The sequence below is a fragment of the Salvia hispanica genome, chromosome 2, assembly GCF_029641045.1.
Source record: "Salvia hispanica isolate PSC_SH4W2 chromosome 2, Shi_PSC_v1, whole genome shotgun sequence".
NCBI lineage: Eukaryota > Viridiplantae > Streptophyta > Magnoliopsida > Lamiales > Lamiaceae > Salvia > Salvia hispanica.
In genome coordinates this window covers 65,195,528-65,217,029 of record NC_142693.1, presented here as the reverse complement: position 1 = coordinate 65,217,029, position 21,502 = coordinate 65,195,528, and the positions used below count along the sequence as shown (strand labels likewise).

The 21,502-nt window shown below is 36.5% G+C and overlaps 1 protein-coding gene and 1 non-coding gene across 2 annotated transcripts; both read left to right on the top strand.

Annotated features, from left to right (window-relative positions):
• Positions 1–5,623: 5,623 nt before the first annotated feature.
• LOC148932958 (uncharacterized) lies at positions 5,624–7,609 on the top strand. The gene is made up of 5 exons (XM_089065300.1): positions 5,624–5,647; positions 6,089–6,307; positions 6,473–6,646; positions 6,739–6,845; positions 7,069–7,609. Exons 1-5 carry the CDS (start codon positions 5,624–5,626, stop codon positions 7,607–7,609), a joined length of 1,065 nt encoding a protein of 354 aa, XP_088921426.1.
• Positions 7,610–8,580: 971 nt separating this feature from the next.
• On the top strand, positions 8,581–8,719 carry LOC148932957 (small nucleolar RNA Z247). Its single transcript, XR_016136122.1, has one exon. It is a non-coding gene; the product is annotated as a small nucleolar RNA Z247 (small nucleolar RNA).
• Positions 8,720–21,502: the final 12,783 nt, after the last annotated feature.

Here is a 21,502-nt window from a genome sequence, read left to right as displayed (position 1 = left end):
TTTCTTCTCTACCAAAATGTCGACAACCCCTCTTCCTCCCTCCATAACCACTTTCTTCACAAAATTCCATCTTTATTGATGAATTGATGAAGCAATTGCATGATTGGATTATTTTGGAGGTAGATCTACCTTTCTATCCCAATTTTGAAGCATATATTTTGGTATTTCAATTAGTTTGAGATGTTTAATTTTCAGACCTCTTGACTTAGGGCAATTGATTGATTTGATTCTTTGAACTAACGTTGAATACGTAACATTTAGCCGTATTTGATTATAGTTTAAGCTTTGCTTGGAATAGATTGAGCATTTATTTGTGAAATGCCATAGAGGACAAAACCCTAGGTTAGGGATGTTGGGATTTTATTATCAGTTTGTTGGAAATGGTTTGGGAATGTGATATAACATGTTTCTCTTCATTAGTTTGAAGTGGATTAAGTCCTCTGGTTTTCAGTCTCATGTTCCGAATTCTTTAGCACGTTTCGAACTGTCAAAACATTGATTTACCAATTTTAAAAATAACTCGAATGGGTCTAGAGGTTGCCTGATGTTTATGGAAAATTTAAGAGTTCATTTACTATATGTATAAATTGTTGGGTAAATATTGCCAGAAACTGTTCGATTTTGGTAGTCTGGGGTGAAAGGAGAATATCTCTCGAACCATTAGGAATTTTCAACTGAATCTTGTTGCTTTGTAATCTAGACTTCCTGGGGTATTTGAAAATATTGTTTTACGCCTCTGGAGCCTTTTGAATGAATACAGCACGTTAATGAGAAATCAGTCCAGTGCAGGTCATATATTAGAAGTTAAATGATGATTCATGAAATTACTTTACATTTAGGATATCAAATGAGGATAAAGGAAAGGATTTAGTTTATAGTAGTATCATTTCCTTATAAACTAATGTGTGTTATCATGCTATGAGGTAGCTACACCCAAATCATAGCAAAGGAAAGGAAAAAGGATCGGCGAAAGAAGAAATGTCGAATGGAAAGGTTTGGACATAAACGTCATCCAGGTTAGTCGGCATTGAAGAGTACCAGTTGATGTTTCTTCATGTCTGTCTCAACGCTGCATCCTTGGCGAGTCACTGAGCTCTATTATTAATAGATCTTTCGAATGGTTAGCTGTAGCATGTTAGTACTAATATTTTATACTAAGTTACTTCTGCTGTAACCGTTAATATTTAAATAAATTTAAATATTTGGTTTTGAATGGTTTAGAAAATAAAATTTTTAATTGCCATACTTGAGGGTGACATTACCTATTCGGCCTGCAGACGCCGGGTAGGGGGTGTTACATTGTTTATAACAGATATTTATGTAGCTATTATTTAACAAATACTACTCCCTCCGTCCCACAAAAGATGTCATACTTTCCTTTTTAGTTTGTCCCATAAAAGATGTCACATTTCCCTTTTTGAAAAAAGTTCTCTCTCACATGAATATAAAAATTATATTTTCTCTCTCCATTTAACACACAAAACAAACCTCCTAAAATCCCGTGCCGTCCCGTGTGACATCTTTTGTGGGACGGAGGGAGTAGTAAAGTTTATATTATTTTTTTCAGTCTTGTAAAATAAAATATTAAGAAAAAACAAATTAAGATCTAATTACAGCATCTATTGTCTATAATGGATGAATTCAATTTGGATTTTTAAAGTCAACTGATCGGAACTTAAAGATGATTTATTTTAAAAAGAGAATACACTGCAAAAGTTGAAGTAAATTTCTTATAATACATAAATTTATTAACATTCATTTCAAATAAAATGAAGATAACATAAAATAAATTATTCATAATATAAAGAACCTTCTTTTTAAATTGTAGTAATCATCCTAAGTAATAACACTAGAAAAATAATTTATTTTTATTTACAATGAAGGGTTTAATGAAAAAGATAAAGATTTTCTAATTTAGAAAAATGACAAAGAGAACATGCAGCCTGTTTGCTTGGGACATCTCCATGCACCCCCCTCCCGATCACCGCCACAAGCGTCGCCACGTCTGCAGCCATGTCTACATTCAACCATTGATAATCAACCTGATACCAAATGATGCAGAAATGTATAGAGAATGACTGAACTGGTAAATAAAGTACTCAATGAATTGAGAACTAAGAGTATAAAACTCAAAGTAAGCATCGCCACATCAGCAGCCATGTCTACATTCAACCATTGATAATCAACCTGATACCAAATAATATAGAAACGTATAGAGAATGACTGGAATGGTAAATAAAGTACTCAATGAATTGAGAACTAAGAGTATAAAACTCAAAGTTTGTCTTTTTTAGTTCAACAATGAGGCCTCTTTATATAGGCAAAGAGAAATCCTAGACTTATAGAAAATAATTCTTAAAGAAAAACAACTAAAATAAAAATAAGCAAAAAAGAAAAATAAACAATTAATATGTTTCCATCTATTAATTCTACTACTAACTAGGAAACAAATAAAACCCCGAAATATAATTTCCTCAGTCTCCAAGTCTTGTCTTCTGTAACTGCATCACAACTCATATGTTCGGTAAATATTGGATAATTTATACCATATTTACCAAGTACATATCTACTTGGACAGACAAAGTTATCATAGAGTTTGTTACTTTTTACACGTCAACATTACGTTTTAATAATTTTAAATCTTATTTTCTATTGGATAATTTATATCATATTTACCAAGTACATATCTACTTGGACATACAAAGTTATCATAGAGTTTGTTTTTTTCACACGCCAACATTATGATAATTTTAAATCTTAATTTCTACTGTGATACATATTTATATAATTATGTATTTGGAACCCTGAGCAGTACGTACTCGGTATATTTAATTAAAATATATGGAATTTTATTTTAAATATTATTTTAAATTAATTTAAGTGTAATTGTAATAGAATTTATATATAAACTTATTTTATAATAAAATATTGTAGGAAATGTCAAAAATAAATTTTACTTACCAAGAAAGAAGAACCAATGCGCATACGTTAGCACGGGTCAAATACGACAATGATCCAATTTTACTTGCCAAAAAATGAGCTTCAATGCGCACACTTTTGCACGAATCAAATCCGACATGATCCAATTTTACTTGCCAAAAAATGAGCTTCAATGCGCACACTTTTGCACGAATCAAATCCGACATGATCCAATTTTACTTACCGAAAAAGGGGCCGCAATGCACACACAGTTAGCACAAGTCAAATCCAACATAATCCGACATAGTCATTCATTAAATCAACAACCTTTTATTAAAAAAAACGCCACTTTGTGATCGGTTTAGTAGGCATATTCTTTTATGGTTCATATTCCGGATTAGGTTCATCCTTGTAGATGAATGGAGTTGTGACATGAAAGCGTAGGAACTCAACGAGATTCCCTTCTTTAGTTTGTCTGATTCGAGGGGAAAGGGCCCATTGGGTTCTTATGAATCAGAGTCTTTTTGTTTTGTCTAAATGACAAAGTGGATTTCTTTTTCTGCTGGTTTAAAAAACTCCATTCTATTTTTTCCGATGATGCTTTTGAAAAATGAACTTCATTGGTTGATTCAGAACACCTCTTCCTTAATCTTGATAGTATCTACGGGTACTTTCCAAGTTAAAACAAAGGGGGAATCACTCAATTTCCTGGATTCTAATTCTATGTTGTATATAGAATTATTCTATATTTTTTATTTCTGCAGATTCTATTTCTGTAGATTAGATCTCGCATAAATAATTTCGATACTCTTTCTTACCTTACGTATCCCTATATTTTTTAGATTTAATCCATTTAAATCGTATAAATGTCATTTTTAATACTCACTCAGTTCACAAAAAACAGTCACAATTTTTATTTTGTTTTGTTTGCCAAATTTGTCCAATTAATATTTATGGAAACATTTTACTCACATTTTCTCTTTATATTCATACTTATCACTTTTACTCTTTCTTTCTGTCACTTTACCTACCATGTATTAAAACTCGCCTAGTTCATAAATGAGATTTTTTTCGCGGAAGGAGGAGTAAATAGTATTCCCTTCATCTGCAGTAAAATGTCACATTTTGGCTTTTGGAATATTCACAACTAAAACTTCTATTTACTTTTTTTTTTTTCTATTTTGGGTAAATGAACTTTACACACTATTAAATCATTATTCTGGTAAAATTTATAATTAAAACTTAATTCACATTCCACTAACTTTTTCCATCCGTTTTCCTTTACATTTTTCAAACCCGCTGTGAGTATAAAACGAGACTTTATATTGTAGATGGATGAAGTTCGTACCTTTCATGTACAATAATAATATTTCATTCATGAATGAATGAATATATTATAAAATTAATTTATAAAATTAATTTATATAGAACACTAATTAATTTAACTTTGTACTATAAAATTAATATATTATATAAAAGTGTGAATTATATTCCACAATTAATTTTATTTTACTATAAAATTAATATATAAAATAGGAGTAAGATTCCACTAATTTTCTTCATTCGTATTTATTTAATTTTTTTAAAATTTGAACCGAATCAAAAAATAAGTCAAATAATATAAAGGGGAGAGTGAGGTCACACAGATTTTTAGAACTTTTATACCTTTTCTTTAAACAAAAATTAATACGCCTTATCATCATTTACACTACATTGCTATTTTATAAAAGCAAAAGCAAAATTTAATATCTAAAGAACAAATTCAATAAATAAATTTTGATTATTTAACTTGAAAATCTCACTTTCTAACTAACATCTAGAAGAAGGACCCGTTATTAAATATAAAGTAAGTTTTGAAGAAAATAATATACATTAAAGTTCCTTGGGTCAAATGAACCCCAATTAAACAAAAATGAGATTTAATAATGAAAAATATATAAAAGAAAGAAGTGTTACCTACCAATATAATTTCAATGAATTATAAACAATTTTGATAAGAATAAATTTCTTGTTCTTATTTTACCTATCAACTTAATTTCAAAAAATATAACCATTTTGATACGAATAAATATATATTGTTCTTATTTTAATTTGGTACACGTAATATGAAAGGGTAATATTCCTACAAGTCACGACAAGTAACATAAAAGTACACTATATTTTTTAAAACTATTCCGTACCACGACGCTATACACGACAACTTCATTCCGTACCATAATGATACACACGACAACTGATTCGAATTATCCTCCAATCACATGATCAATTTGACCTCAATTAGTCTTAAGATAATTTTATTAGTATAATTTATGATATGTAACTACAATTCAAATAAATTTTCACTAGCTATTATAATATATTTATCTCAAATTAGCCTAATAAAAAATCGGCCGATAGCAATAATTAAAGAGATAGCAATATATATCCCTAGTTTTTATGTTTTCATTACCACCAAAAAAAATGTTGTTGGCTCATAATCTTAAGTCAAACAATGAGCCCATTGCTTTCTTTGTTGTTTCTCATCACTCCCTTAGTCGCCCTGTGCCTATATATACCGTACCAACATATGTATATTCACCACACAAGAAAATCAACAACAAGCTTGCTAGTTAGAAATTAAATATGGGTGATTGTGATGAGAGTGTTTTTTGGAATAATAGTGAAGCCTATTTTCCAACTCATGATTTTCAAACTGCAAACCATGATGGCTTCTCTGGAGAAGATTCCGGTGGCACGAAGAGGATTTCACTCTCTTCATGCTTTGAGAACAACCACCAGGTTCTCTCTTCATCATCATCTTCATTTTTGGTTCTATTCATTTTTAGATGAAATAAGATATCACCCAAAAAAAAATCATTTTTTTACTTGTTTTTGTGCATTTGTTTTAGCGCGTGCCGCCATCTTTTGCTCGCACGTGCAACATTGTGCAATACTTGCAAACCACATTCGAAAAAAAAGATAAGAGATTATGTCTTTTCCCAACCTTTCCCTTTTTTTTTAACTTTATAGAATACTTGCAAAAGTTCATGGTCGCGTATGATTCTACACCAGATGAAATATATCGATCACGTGTGTTTTAATTTTTATGGGCTTAAAATAGTACAAAAAATAAAAAAAACAAGATTGTTAGCCAAAGTGTATAATTTTAATTGCCTTTTTGGATCTGTAGGAAGGAAGTGTAGAGAGTTCATCCCAATCAAGCCCTCTTGGGCTGACCCTGAGTAAAACTCCATCATTCCTAAATCTGGTGCATATGAGTTTGATCAAATGGAAGCGTCCCATTCCCGGTAAGGATATGCCGAGAAGAAGAGTGGAGAGTTATGTATCTCCGGAGAAATTAAAGGCTTCCAATTTCCCAGCAATGCACCTCCATATCGGAATTTGGGAGGTATGTAGAAATTAATTAATTATGATATTAGTTAATACTCGTTCCATCCAAAAAAAAAGGCAGTCACATACTAAATTTAGAAGTTACTTTCAATTTATTACTTACTTTTTATATTCATCTGTTTAATTTTATTCATATTTTCTTTCTTTCTCTCGTGCCATGCAGAAAGTGGCTAAGAATGAATGCGACGTCACCGCCAAATTTTACTATGCGAAGCGCAAAATGGTGTGGGAGGTGCTAGATGGAGTTCTCAAGAGAAAGCTCGAAATGCCGTGGTCTGATATCTCTGCCATAAGGATTTCCCTACCCGAAGGTCTCCCCGGCATCCTCGAAATCGAGGTTTTCTTCTCTCTCTCTTTTTAACTCTTTTTTATTGTTTCCTTTCTACTTTATGCAAGGGAAAGAGATAAAACTGGTGGGTTTTTGTGAAGCTGAACCAGCCCCCGGTGTTCTTCCACGAAATCAACCCTCAGCCGAGAAAGCAAACCCTTTGGCAGAAGTCCGATGATTTCACAGAAGGCCAAGCTCCCAATCGGAGGTAAAATACAAACTAATTACAAAACATGAACATTTTATGCACTTGTAATGAACATTTATGTACATGTAATTAACTGCGCGCCCTCTTGTAACGAAAACATTACGCATATAATGTTCATTATAAGGGATAGTCCGTTACATGTTTATTACAAGTTTATACAACATTTATTACATGTGCATAAAATGTCAATAATGGATATCATACATCGCTCTTGCTTTCTCAGGATACACAGTCTGAGGTTCCCACCAGGTGTGCTGGACAAGCACTACGAGAAGCTTCTGCAATCCGATCCGCGCCTGTGTGCATTGGCCAAGATGCCATTCCCGAGCCACGCCTCTCCTCTTTTCAATCCAGACATGTTCTTGCCCTTCTCCCTTGACTTCAACAGCTATCCGTATCCTCCACTACCAACAATGGACGTGGAGACACCAACTTGGGCTGGTTATCATCCAAACGGAGGGATGATTGATTTTGGGGTGGCTGCAGCACCCTCCAACAACACCAACTACCAGCAGGCCTATGGAATGGGGTTGGGGTTGGATGCACAACCTCAATACAACGTCAATGCACTGGGATTTGATCCCAGTATGAGTGCTCAGTGGACGATGCCACCTCAACCTCAGCTCTACCCTGACCCAAGCCTCAACATGATGGATGGTCAAAATCTCCTGATGGGGCAAAGCCATTTCGCTGATAACTCTCTGCCTCCCTTTCCCGGTGAAACTTCCGCCTCCCCCAATTTTTACATACCGCCATGGGAGTGAGAGTGATACAAATAGCTGCGTTTGGTAGGAGTATTGTATGTGCTAAATTGTATACACTATGGAGGGTGGGACAATGTTAAGGATACAACCAATATTAGAGAACATGTTCAAGATGTTGTAAATGCTACCCTTCAAATCAAAGTAGTGCATGATGTTAATGAGTCGAGTGAAGAAGATGTTAAGTTGCCTGCACAAGAAGATAAGAAGAGAAAGAAATAATTATGGCGTCCTTTGCAATTCCTTTTGTTGTTAATTTGATATAATTTCTTGTGTCTTTTGTGATCCTAGATCGATCAGCGGATGTGTATTTAAGCTATATCAGCTTCTTGACAACTCAATACACTGTATTCAGCAATTTACATATTCATATTTCTCTTCCAATGGTTCCCAAGCTTTTCTTTTATGGTATTAGAGCAGGATCCTGATTCTATTTCTTTTTTTTTTCTCCGCTTGTTGACTTGTTACTATCTCTTCGTACTTTCAATGGCAAATTCAAGTGAGTCAAATGCCACTTCTTCCGCCGGAATACCATCTTTGCCACAAAATTCTTAAGTCTCTGTTAAGCTATCGGAGGCAAATTATTTAATGTGGCGGCAACAAATGGAAGCTACCATTTGGGGCCATGGACTTGAGTCCTATATTACAGGTGATGAACCTGCACCTCCAATGAAAGTAAAGGTTGGTGAATTCTGGTGAATAACCCAGAATATATAGCCTGGAAAAGACAAGATCAGAGGCTATCGGCCTTGATTCTATCATCACTCTCAGAGAGTGCAATGGTTATTGTTGTTGGTTTGAAAAAAACTAAAGATATTTGGGATGCCTTGGAAACGAATTTTGCTAGCCAATCTAAGGCAAAGATTATGCAATACAAGATGCAGTTTCAAGCTTTGAGAAAGGAGTCTCTGCCGATGATGGAATACTTGAATAAGGTGAAAATTTTTTGTGACTTATTGGGATCAGCAGGATGTGTTATTGCTGAAGATGATCAGATTCTCCATATTTTGGGTGGTCTTGGATCAGATTATAATCCAATAATGGTATCAATCTCATCCAGGATAGAACCTTGGACAGTGAAGGAAGTCTGCGCACTTTTACTCAGTTTGAATCAAGGCTTGAGGGTATTGATGGATCTGGTGGAAGTTCAGAGGGATCTCAACCATCTCTTAATTTTGTTCAACAATCTGGTCAAAGAAAGGAGTATTCTTCTCAGTACAACGGAGGTGGTTCTTCTGCTAGAGGATCACTCAGAGGAGGTAGAAGTAGTAGAGGTGGTAGAAGTTCTGGAAAACTAATTAGTCAATTATGTGAGAAACCAGGACACACAGCCACAGCCAGTAAATGTTGGTATCGTTTTGAGCATACTTTTGCTCCACAAAGTTTGCAGCCAAGAAAGCAACACCAAAATCTCTCTCCAAGTCCTTCAGCTCATCTGGTTCAGGCTAGACCTCACTCATATGCTCAAATTCCTACACCTCCACCTACCTCAGAATACAACTTTGACAGCAGCAGTTCCACATCATGGTTCCCTGATTCTGGTGCAACGAACCACATTTCCAATGACCTCAACAATTTTTCAATTTCATCAGAATATACAGGAGGTAAAAGACTTCTTTTAGGAGATGGTTCTGGGGTTCAAATTGCTCATATTGGTCATAATCATATTCAATCTGCTAATACTTCTTTGTCTTCCAGAAAACTCATACTTAAAAATTTGCTTCACGTTCCTGATATTACTAAGAACTTACTTAGTGTATCTCAATTTGCCTCTGACAATCATGTATTTTTTGAGTTTCACCCCACTTTCTGCCTTGTGAAAGATCAGGCAACCAAGCAGGTCGTGCTCCAGGGAAATCTTGAAAAAGGTCTCTATCAATTCAATGCCAAGCAGTCTGTTGTCAAGCCAAAGTCTCCATCCACCTTCTCATTCAATCAAGCTCGAAGTCCACCCTCTGTGAACTCAACATCAGTTCAGCCTTCACATTCCACTTCTAGTCTTGCCTTATGGCATCAAAGACTTGAGCATCCAACTTTTGATGTAGTTAAAGAAGCTCTTCATAGTTGTAATATTCCTTTTCAATCAATGAAAACCAAGTCTTTATGTCATTCTTGTTGTGTGTCAAAAGCACATCGATTACCTTATGTTCACTCGAATACTGTCTCTTCCGCTCCTCTTGAGCTCATCCATAGTGACCTTGGGGTCCTTCTCCAGTTACTTCAAGAAATGGATACACTTACTATGTATCCTTCATATACCAGTTTAGCAGATACACCTGGATATATGTCCTAAAGAGAAAGAGTGATGTTTGTTCTGTCTTTCAAAACTTCAAGTCCCTAGTTGAAAACATGCTATCTTCTAAGATTAAAGTTTTGCAAACTGATTGGGGGGGGGGGGGGGGTGAGTATCAAGCTTTATCTGGATTTCTTAAGGAGAGTGGTATTCATCATAGACTTAGTTGTTCTTATACACCACAGCAGAACGGGCTAGCTGAAAGAAAACACAGACACATAGTTAAAACAGGTCTCACTTTGTTGTATCAATCTGGTCTTCCAACCAAATTCTGGATGATGCTTTCCTCACATCAGTTTTTCTTGATTAATCTTCTTCCTACTAAAACCCTCCAAAATCTTTCTCCTCATGAAAAACTTCATAACTCCAAGCCTGACTACACATTTTTGAAAACCTTTGGATGTCTTTGTTATCCATATACCAGACCTTACAATAAAAACAAACTGGAATTTAGATCTTCTTCCTCCATTTTCCTTGGGTATAGTCCTTCACACAAGGGCTATAAAACATTGCTACCTAGTGGAAAAGTCATTGTTACAAGAGACATCATTTTTGATGAGTGTGTTTTTCCTTATAACGAAACAAATAAGCAAGTTGTTTCCACTATCACCCCATCCTTTCCCTCTTGTTCTCCCATCGTTCCCTCTGTTACTACTCCAGTTCCTACTCCCTCTAGTGTTACTCCAACACCTTCTATTTCACAAAGTCTCTCCACCCATAACCATGATGATTCTAATTCTACCTCTTCTTTCCCACCTTCATCATCTGCTCCAGTGCCTTGCACTTCTGCTCCAGTGCCTTGCACTTCTGCTCCCATATCTTCAATTCCAACTCCTGAATCTACTGCTACACATGCTGGCTCTATTGCTTCAATTCCTACACTTGACTCAGTTGTTGTTCCTTCTCATCACATGGTAACCAAGGCCAAAGCTCCTTACACTCTACCAAGATCTTCCCTTGAAGCCCTTTTGATACCTATCTGGAAGGCAGCTATGCTAGCTGAATTTTTGGCTCTTCTTAAAAACAAAACATGGATTCATACTACTTTACCACCCGGTAAAAATCTCATTGGATGTACTTGGGTGTTCAAACTCAGTTTATTGATGGAAGCATAGCAAGGTATAAAGCCAGGCTTGTGGCTCAAGGCTTTTCACAGTTAGTAGGTTTTGACTTCAATGAGACATTCAGCCCAGTTGTTAAACCCACTACAGTCAAGACTTATATTAAGCTTGGCTGTATCTCAAGGCTGGTCAGTTACTCATTTAGATGTTAATAATGCTTTTCTTCATGGACATCTTAAAGAGGACATCTACATGAAGCAACCAGTAGGCTTTGAGCAAGGTTCACCAAATTTAGTTTGCAAGCTCAACAAAGCTATCTATGGATTAAACAAGCATCTCGAGCTTGGTTCCTTACTATCTTTTCTGTCCTTCTTGATATTGGCTTTCATCAATCCAAATCAGATGCTTCATTGTTCTTTAGGCATAAGGATTCTGAGGTGGTCTATATTCTTATATATGTTGATGATATGTTGATTACAGGGAACTCCTCGGCTTCCATATCTCAGGTTATCTCTCAGCTGAATACTCATTTTCTCTAAAAGATTTGGGAGAGGCCAATCTGTTTCTTGGAATTGAAATCTGCAAATCTGCTACTGGTTTGCACCTTTGTCAAGCTTCTTATATTAAGGATCTTCTTCAGAAAGTGAAAATGACAGGAGCAAAAGGGTGTCCTACCCCCATGATTTCGAACAGTGAATTAAGCAAGACAGTTGGTGTTCCTGTTTCTGATGAGAAATTATATAGGAGCACAGTGGGAGCTCTTCAATATGCTACTATCACCAGACCTGATATCACTTTTGCTGTGAATAAGGTAAGTCAGTATATGAGTGCTCCCCTTGATACACATTGGAGAGCAGTTAAACGAATCTTGAGGTATCTTTCTGGGACAATAGATCATGGCCTTCACATACCAGATCAAACTACAGAATCACTTCTTTTTCTGATTCAGATTGGGCTGCTGATTTGGATGATAGACGTTCTACTAGTGGATATTGCACATCTCTGGGTGATAACTTGGTTTCATGGTGTGCCAAAAAGCAGTCAGTCATTGCTCGTTCAAGTACTAAAGCAGAATACAGAAGCTTAGCTCATGCTGCCTCTGATGTCACTTGGTTTCATTCCTTGCTAAAGGAGCTTGGAATTAAAAGAGAAGGTAGTACAGTTATCTGGGTTGACAATCTAAGTGCCATATCTTTAGCTTCTAATCTTGTACTACATGCTCGAACAAAGCACATTGAGATTGATGCTCATTTTGTTCGAGATAAAGTCTTAGCGAAAGAATTGGAGCTGAGACATGTTCCTACTATTGATCAAGTAGCTGATATTTTCACTAAACCTCTAAACCAGCAATCCTTTGTGAAGCTGCGTGCTAAACTCGGCGTTATAGCTCGATCTTCCCTCGGATTGAGGGGTGTATTAGAGAACATGTTCAAGATGTTGTAAATGATACCCTTCAAATCAAAGTAGTGCATGATGTTAATGAATTGAGTGAAGAAGATGTTAAGTTTCCTGCACAAGAAGATGAGAAGAGAAAGAAATAATTATGGTGTCCTTTGCAATTCCTTTTGTTGTTAATTTGATATAATTTCTTATCTTTTGTGATCCTAGATCGATCAGCAGATGTGTATTTAAGCTATATCAGCTTCTTGACAACCATTGAATCTATACACTGTATTCAGCAATTTACATATTCATATTTCTCTTCCAATGGTTCCAAAGCTTTTCTTTTAACCAACACACTGGAGAGGGCCTCGGTGACAGCTGTAGAAGACACAAGGAATGAGGAAGAGCCGGAGTTAGATGCAGAGGATGAAGTGACGCCCGATGCAAGCGGGCCGGCGGAGGAGCAAGACAAGGCGGATTTGCCGAGCACTAGGGAGTTGAGGCCGCAGAAGAATATCAAACCACCCGAGAGATATCAGGATTACAACGCAAAGTAGAAGTAGCAAGTTATTTTAGTACTACTTATTTCCATGTTTAGTTATTTCAGTATTTTTGGACTATTTTATTTTCCTTGTTGAGTCGGGCCAAACTATAAGCCCCTGTTCGGGTTTTCTTTGTTGGTTCTTTCCCGAATATCTAGGTTACGTCGAACCAACCCTAGGGTCCTTAGTGTATAAATAGGGCTATTTCATTAACTTACGTTTTTATGAATGAAATATTTTGCCTAACTATATCGTGCAAATCAAGTAATTCTCAACACACCGCTGCCGATGGGAAAGCGGGCGCCAGCAACCCTTGTCACACTTCCACCAACCATGAAAATGTCCATTAATAATTTTAGCTCTTTGGCAATGATATTTGTATATCATGAATAATAAAGTGTTCATGAGCCGACATTGGTTTCCAATTTGAGAGGTGATGACCAATATAAGAAATGAGAATCAAATCAGCTATCTCTTTCGCAATCATATAAAAGTAATGATTAGCCATTTTATCATTACAAGCATCAGTCATAGTCAAGGAATGTGTGACTCTTAATCTTGATTTCTTTCTTTGGATAAATCAACACTACTGTTATTATACACACATGTGCGTGTTTGTGTGTGTGAGTTATCACTTATCACTGTCACTTTCAATTCCTATAATATTGCGCATTCAATTGGAAACTCTTTCTAACAAAGGCTGCACGTGCTTCATTTTTATATGATTTATAATTTATATACCCACAATCCAATTAAATTTTGTTCCTAATTCTATTTGAGATATATAATATTAGTGCACGGTCAGTATTAAGATATTGCATGTAATCAAGTACATATCAGATCGTCAGATTCCATTGTTTTTTTTTTTCTTGATATTATTAATAATATACATTGTTTTTTAGATATAACTCGTGAAGACACAAAATCTTAGCCACCTTGTATGCACTTGTAATTAACAAATGCTTTTTGTAAAAAGAAATGGGTATAGTTTTATTAGGTAATACTAATACACGAAATTTGGGTAGTTTTTCATTTTGCACGAATTTTAAATTTGATCATCAAATACATGGACTTCTAATTCTCTTCTTTTGAAAATATAGCATAATCAAAATTCACAGACGATACAAACATACATCCACGTGAAATTGTTTTCATTTTCACTTAGTGTTTACGGAATTGGATTTGGAATTGAATTGAAATTCAAATTCTGTGGAATTGAATTGGACTAATTCAATTCCAAATATCCCTCCGTCCCCCATAATTTGTCACCATTTGACTCGACATGGGTTTTAAGAAATATAATACAATATGGGTTGAAAAAGTTAGTGGCATGTGGGTCCTACTTTTATATATGAGTTTTATAATAAAATGTGAGTTAGATTGATGTAGTGGAATATGGGGTTGCCAAAAATGGTAAAAGTGAAAGGTGACAAATTTTTAGGGACGGACGAAAAAGGAAGTGACAAATTTTCAGGAACGAAGGGATTACTGTGTTTGGTAAAAAGAAGTAAATATATGGAATTGAATTTAAAGAATTTATGTCACGCACACTTTATTCAAAATACACATACTATATACAAACACACAAAATACACACTCCACACATTATAAACAAAATACACACTACACACGAAATACACACATTGCACAAAATATACACACACTATACACAAAATACAAATTGTGCATGCACTATCCAAAAAAACACACTCCACACATTGCACACACTACACATGATATACACAAAATAAACACCACATACACTATACACAAAATACAAATTGTGCATGCACTATCCAAAAAAACACACTCCACACATTGCACACACTACACATGATATACACAAAATAAACACCACATACACTATACACAAAATACACATACTACACACATTGCATACTAAAGATACTACACACACTAGTAACAGCAATGTTGTATGGGTCCAAAAGTCTAATCACTAAAAAACCTTTAATGAATATTAATTGGAATTCGTATAAATTAAATTGACGACCACTTAATTTTCACTATCTATAATATTTATCTCAAATTAGTCTAATAAAAAATCGGCCGATAGAAATAATTAAAGAGATATAAATATATATCCCTAGTTTTTATGTTTTTAAGTCAAACAATGAGTCCACATTGCTTTCTTTTCTCTCAACTCTTGGCTGTTTCTCATCACACCAACACATGTGCATTCATCACACAAGAAAATCAACAAGAAGCTAGCTAGTTAGAAATTAAATATGGGTGATAGTGATGAGAGTGTTTTTTGGAATGATAGTGAAGCCTATTTTCAATCTCATGATTTTCAAACTGCAAATCATGATGGCTTTTCTGATGAAGATTCCGGTGGCTCGAAGAGGATTTCACTCACTTCAGGCTCTGAGAACAACCACCAGGTTCTCTCTTCTTCATTATCTTCATTTTTGGTTCTATTCATTTTTAGTTGAAAAAGAAACTCATTTATTTACTTGTTTTTGTGCATTGGTTTTAGCTCGCGCGCCATTTTTGGCTCGCACGCGCAATATTGTGCAATATTTGCTAACTACATTCAAAAAATAAAAAAATAAGATTATGTCTTTTCCCAACCATACATTCCTTTTTTCCCTTTTTTCACTTTATACCTTAACACTTGCAAAAGTTACTGGTCCGCGTTCAATGCTACACCTGATAAAATATTATCGATCATGTTTGTTTAAATTTTTGGGCTTATAATTGTACAAGTAATAAAAACAAGATTATTAGCCAAAGTGTATAATTTTAATTGCTTTTTATGATTTGTAGGAAGGAAGTGCAGAGAGTTCATCCCAGTCAAGCCTTCTTGGGCTGACCTGAGTAAAACTCCATCATTCCTAAATCTGGTGAAGAGTTTGAAAAAATGGAAGCGTCCCATTTCAGCTAAGGATATGCCGAGAAGAAGAGTGGAGGAATATGTATCTCTGGAGAAATTAAAGGCTTCCAATTTCCCGGTAGAGGTGCATTGCTGGAAATGTTAGAAATTAATTAATGATGATATTTGTCAAAGGGAGAGTAACTTTTTCTTGAATGAGGTCACACAAATAGTTTTTCTTTTATAGTCTTCCTTTAAAGAAAATCAATCCGCGTTATCTTTCATTTACTCCATATTGCAATGTACAAATTCAATATATAAATATTGTTGTCTTTTAACTTAAAAATCTCTCACATGCTAACTAACAATCTAGAAGACGATTTCACTCTTTTCAGGCTCTGAGGACAACCACCAGGTTCTTTCTTCTTCATCTTATTCTTTCTTGGGTCCATTCATTTTTAGATGAAAACAAAAGTCATTATTTACTTGTTTTTGTGCATTTATTTTAGCTCGCACCGCCATCTTTAGGTCGCACGCGCAATATTGTGCAATACTTGCAAACCACATTCAAAAAATAAAAAAAATAATATTATGCCTTTTCCAAACCATATGTCACGACCGCATTTTCTAAGGATAGAAAACACGGTGAACCGCGACTAGGGGATGGTTAAAGAAGCGGGGAAGAAAGGGGAAAAAGACACAACCGCGACTAGGGGATGGTTAAAGAAGCGGCCGTCGCCACTGCTGGGATCGCCGTCGTCTCCTATTTCTATCACAGCGCCGTCATGGTTGCTCTGCCACCGCTGCTCTCTCGTTTTGTAACACCCCGACTTTTTCTACCTTTTATGTCGTTTGTGCACCCGAAAAATTTTCGTCTTTGTTATTTTTGTCAGAGAGAAGAATTTTATGATTTGGACCAAAACAAATTTTCTTTTGGGCCAAATTGGAGACCCATTTGTTACGAGCCCAAAGTATTATTTCTATTCTTTATTATTGAGCCCAATTGTGTGTCTGCAAGCCCAATGAGATCAATCTCGCAGCATCACGTTCTTCCTCCACAAATATCCGTTACCGAGAAAAGAGGAAATAATATCACAATATCAACCAAATCCCAACAGAAACGTTTCAGTCTTTATGTATACCAATTCCACGTTCATCACTTCCAATAACTCTTTTAATTTCACCAAATTCAAGCTCCCAACCGAGAGAACAGAGAAGTGAGAGTTTGAGAGGAAGTAGCGGAATCCATGTCCATAATAAAATCAGCCACTAAACCAATCCATATCCTACAGTTTAAATGGGATCAAATAGGAGAGACAATAGGAGAGAAATCGGAGAGGCAGCGGCGGAACTGACCACAAACCGATGTGGAGTTGCGACGGAGGAAGGGCGAGCAGCGACGGGGAGCAGGGGCTGACCGCGACGATGGGGCAGTTCGGTCTTGCATCACGCTCAAGCAGCAGCGGTGATGCGACGTCGGCTCTGGGCTGGGTCGTGCACAGCCACGGCGGTAGGATAGCAGCAGCAGTGAGGGTGCTGATCTTGATGCAGCACCGGAGAAGTGGCACAACGAACCTCGGAGTCAAGAGAAGCAGTAAATCCTGCTTACGAACAGCGGCAGCGAGGCGCTGAGGAAGAGAGGCGACGGAGCTGATTTATGCCGGGAGAAGGAGTGTGAGCCAGAGGGAAACAAGCGCACGGTGGCGCCGGCTCTGACCGGGATGGTTCACTTAGGTTGATGGTATTGGACGGCGGTAGAAATTTGTTGAGAGAGAAGAAGAATGCAGCGGCGCTGTGACAGAGAAGAGAGAAAGATAGGGGCTGCTGGTGAATCATGAGCTATCAGTGTACAGTGACAGCAGACGATGGGAAACAGCAGCAATCGGGAAAGAAATGAAAACAGACGGCGTCAGCGATGACTGCTATGACATGCGAGAATCAAGGACAATGGCAAATTTCTCATCATATTGTCGACTGATGAGTTTAGAGAGAGAAAAATGGAAGTCTGCTTTGGAGATGGCGTGAGCAAGAGAGAGAATCGGCGGTTTAGGGGTTTCAATTTGGAGTTAGAAGAGAGATAGCAGCAGTGGTGAGAAATAGAAATTGAGAATTGAGAGAGAATGGAGATGTGTTGATCGAGCATTCCTTTCCTCTAGGAATGAGACTAATTTAATGGATTGGTGGAGCATCTAATTCATTGTTAAAAGCACATGGAAATGGAGTGGGTGAGTTCTCTTTTAGATTTTTTAGCTCGTTTGATAAAAGTATTTAATTTGTTAGAGTCTCAAGCAGTATGGATTTGAAATGAAGGGAAAGGGAATTAGTCTTAGACATAATTTATATTTAAGTGTTGGAATATATATTGATGATCTAGCATAGCTTTCGGGGCAGCGAGCTTAGCTCTTGAAGTGAGTTGGGTATGTTGTTTGATCGCTAGACAGCTTAACGAAATTAATTAAATCTCCGTTTTAATTAAGATACAAGAATTTTACAAATTTATGCTAAGGATGAGCGATGATAAAATGAACCCCATATAGGACGCATGCATTGTTTTAAATATGTGTTATTTTTGCAAGTCTAATTTTAGCATACCATGTTCTTTTGAAAAGGGTGAATTTTGTGCACGTCTTTTGAGGTCGGAACATGAAGTTGATTTGAGGAGATAAGCAAATAAGGTGGGCTTTCTTTTTAAATAAGGACTATGTCCTAAGTATGTTTATTTTTAAATGGTGCAAAATATGTTGGTCATGCCATATTTTTGTGTTGATGTGGGACCTATCTGAAGTGGCTTTTGCCATGTATGGTTAATCGAATTCGGGTCTGACTAGGGAGTGAGTCCCTACTCAGGCTGGTGTACACCTAGTAGATCGTGTGCTATCTCTTTGAGTTGGCCGGTCTAGTGACTTGGAATGTGGCCACATTCCTTGTCATGTAGTTCAGATATGGTATGGTGGTGTTGATGATGTTGAGGTTGATGGTGATGATGATGTTGGTGAAATGTTTTAGTGACTCGGGCCCTTTCAAAGTTAAAACCCCGAGGTCACTCGTTAATGGCATGATACACAATTTTTATAAAAATATTTTTGGCATGAGTCCACTGAGTGCATCAAGTACTCAGCCCTGCATTTGTTTTAAAAAATGTGCAGGTTGAGCGGTGACGAGCGTGGTGGGTGTTGAGTACAAAAGTGAAGAAGATGTTTATCAAATGGTCGGAATATGTTGTGTCTTCATGCATAGCATTATTCTACTCTCGAAATGCTTCCGCTAAATGTTGTTTCTTTTGAGTTCGTGTATTGTCGAGATAGTTTCATTTGGAGTTGTTGATTGTTGAAATGATACTCCGATTTTATTCGAGCTATTTCTATTATATCGAGATTTGGCCGAGTTTTGTTGTTTTCCCCTTTCTTCCCCGCTTCATTAATCCTCCCCTAGTCGCGATCAACCGTGTTTTCTATCCATAGAAAATGCGGGCGTGACACGTTTCTCCTTCACGCTTTTGTTGGATATTACAATTTGAAATTGCAGAAAAGTTTCTTGAATGGCTCACGATTTACTCTATACTTCATTTCTCAGATTTTGAATGAATGAATGGAGAGGATTGTGATTTCCAGAGTGGAAAACGTGGAGTTTATAGATATAAAAGAAAAACTGATTAGGTTGGCGGTTGAGATTTTTGTGGTGATGGAGGTATGGTGAAGTAGTGTGGACGTGAAGTTTGAGTAAGGTTTGGGCTGCAGATCAAAGGGTGAATTTATTTTGGGCTTCTCAAACGAGTTTAATTTAAAAGAACAATTAAATCAGAAAAGAATAATTCTTTTGGCCCAAAAAAAATATATACACATCTCTTGACAAAAAGAAACAAAGACAAAAAATTTCCATGTGCTCAAACGTTGTCCTTTTAAGAATAATTAAAAAAGTTAGAAAAAGTTGGGGTGTTACACCATACATGCCTTTTTTTTCCCTATTTCACTTTTTACCTTAACACTTGCAATCGTCAACGGTCACGTACGATGCTACACCTAATGAAATATATTGATCACATGTGTTTTAATTTTGTCAGGCTTATAATTGTACAAAAATAAAAATAAAAAGATTGTTAGCCAAAGTGTATAATTTTAATAGCCTATTATGATTTGTAGGAAGAAAGTGCTGAGAGTTCATCCTAATCAAGTCCTCTTGGGCTGACCTAGATGAGTTTGAAAAAAGGAAAGCGTCCTGTTTTCAGTAAGGATATGCCGAGAAGAAGAGTGTCGCAATAAGTATCTCCGGAGAAATTAATGGCTCCCAATTTCTCGGCAATGGACCTCCAGATCGGATGCATTGCCGACAGTAGAAATTGATTAATGATGGTATTAGTTAATACTCGTTCCGTCCAAAGAAACAAATACTAAATTTGGAAAGTTATTTTCAATCTATTACTCACTTTTTATACTCATGTGTTTAACTTTATTCATATTTTCTCTTTTTCTCTCATGCCAGGCAGATGGTGACTAAGAATGAAGGCGACGTCACTGTCAAATTCTACTACGCGAAGCGCCAAATGGTGTGGGAGGTGCTAGATGGAGCTCTCAAGAGCAAGCTTGAAATGCCGTGGTCTAATATCTCTGCCATAAGGGTTTCCCTACCCGAAGGTCTCCCCGGCATCTTTGAAATCAAGGTTTTCTTCTCTCTCTTTAACTCATTTTTTTATATCTCCTTTCTCCTTTGTGCAAGAGAATGAGATAAAACTGGTTGTATTTTTGTGAAATTGAACCAATCCTTGCAGTTCTTCCACGAAATCAACCCTCAGCCAAGAAAGCACACCCTTTGGCAGCAGTCCGATGATTTCACAGTAGGCCAAGCTTCCAATTGAAGGTAAAATACAAACTAATTCTTACAAACCATGAACATTTTACGCACTTGTAATGAACATTTTATGTACATGTAATGTACTGCCCTCTTGTAATGAATACATTATGCATATAATGTTCATAATAGGATAGTCCGTTACATGTTTATTATAAGTTTATACAACATTTATTACATGTGCATAAATGTTCATTACAAGTGCATAAAATGTTCAAGAATGATTCCTCTACTCTAACACTAATGGATATCATGCATCGCTCTCTATTTTTTCTCATGATACACAGTCCGAGGTTCCCCCAGATGTGCTGGGGAAACACTACGAGAAGCTTCTACAATCTGATGTGCGCCTGTGTACATTGGCCAAGATGCCATTCCCGATCCACGCCTCTCCTTTTTTCAATCTAGACATGTCTACGCCCTTCTCGCTCGATGATACGCTCGGATTTTACACTATTTTAGGGCCCTTATTTGGCCTATTTTTAGTGTCTTAATTGTAACTCATGTCCATATTTCACATATTTTATCCATTTTGGTATTTTGACATGTTTTGTGAGAATTGTGCATATTTGAGTAAAAAAGATACGAAAAAGTCGAAGATGGAGTTCTAGAGCGTTTAAGACGCCCAGCGGCCCACTGCGTGTGTCGCAGTGACCGTTGGCCCACAGCGACCACTACATCTGAAGCGGTCCACTCCGAAAAATTTGTGCTGAAAAGTCTGAAGACGCCCAGCGACTGCTGGGACGTGTGCAGTGACCGATCGAGAAATCCCGTAGCCACTGGACTAATCCATAGCGACCGCTGCAGGATATGCAACGACCGCTACCCAAATCCGCAGAGGCTTCGGACAATTGCACAGCGATTGTTGGCCAAGGTGTAGCGGTCTGCGAAAAGGCGGTGCGCGAATTTACCTAGATTTTCTCCAGATTTTACCTAAAT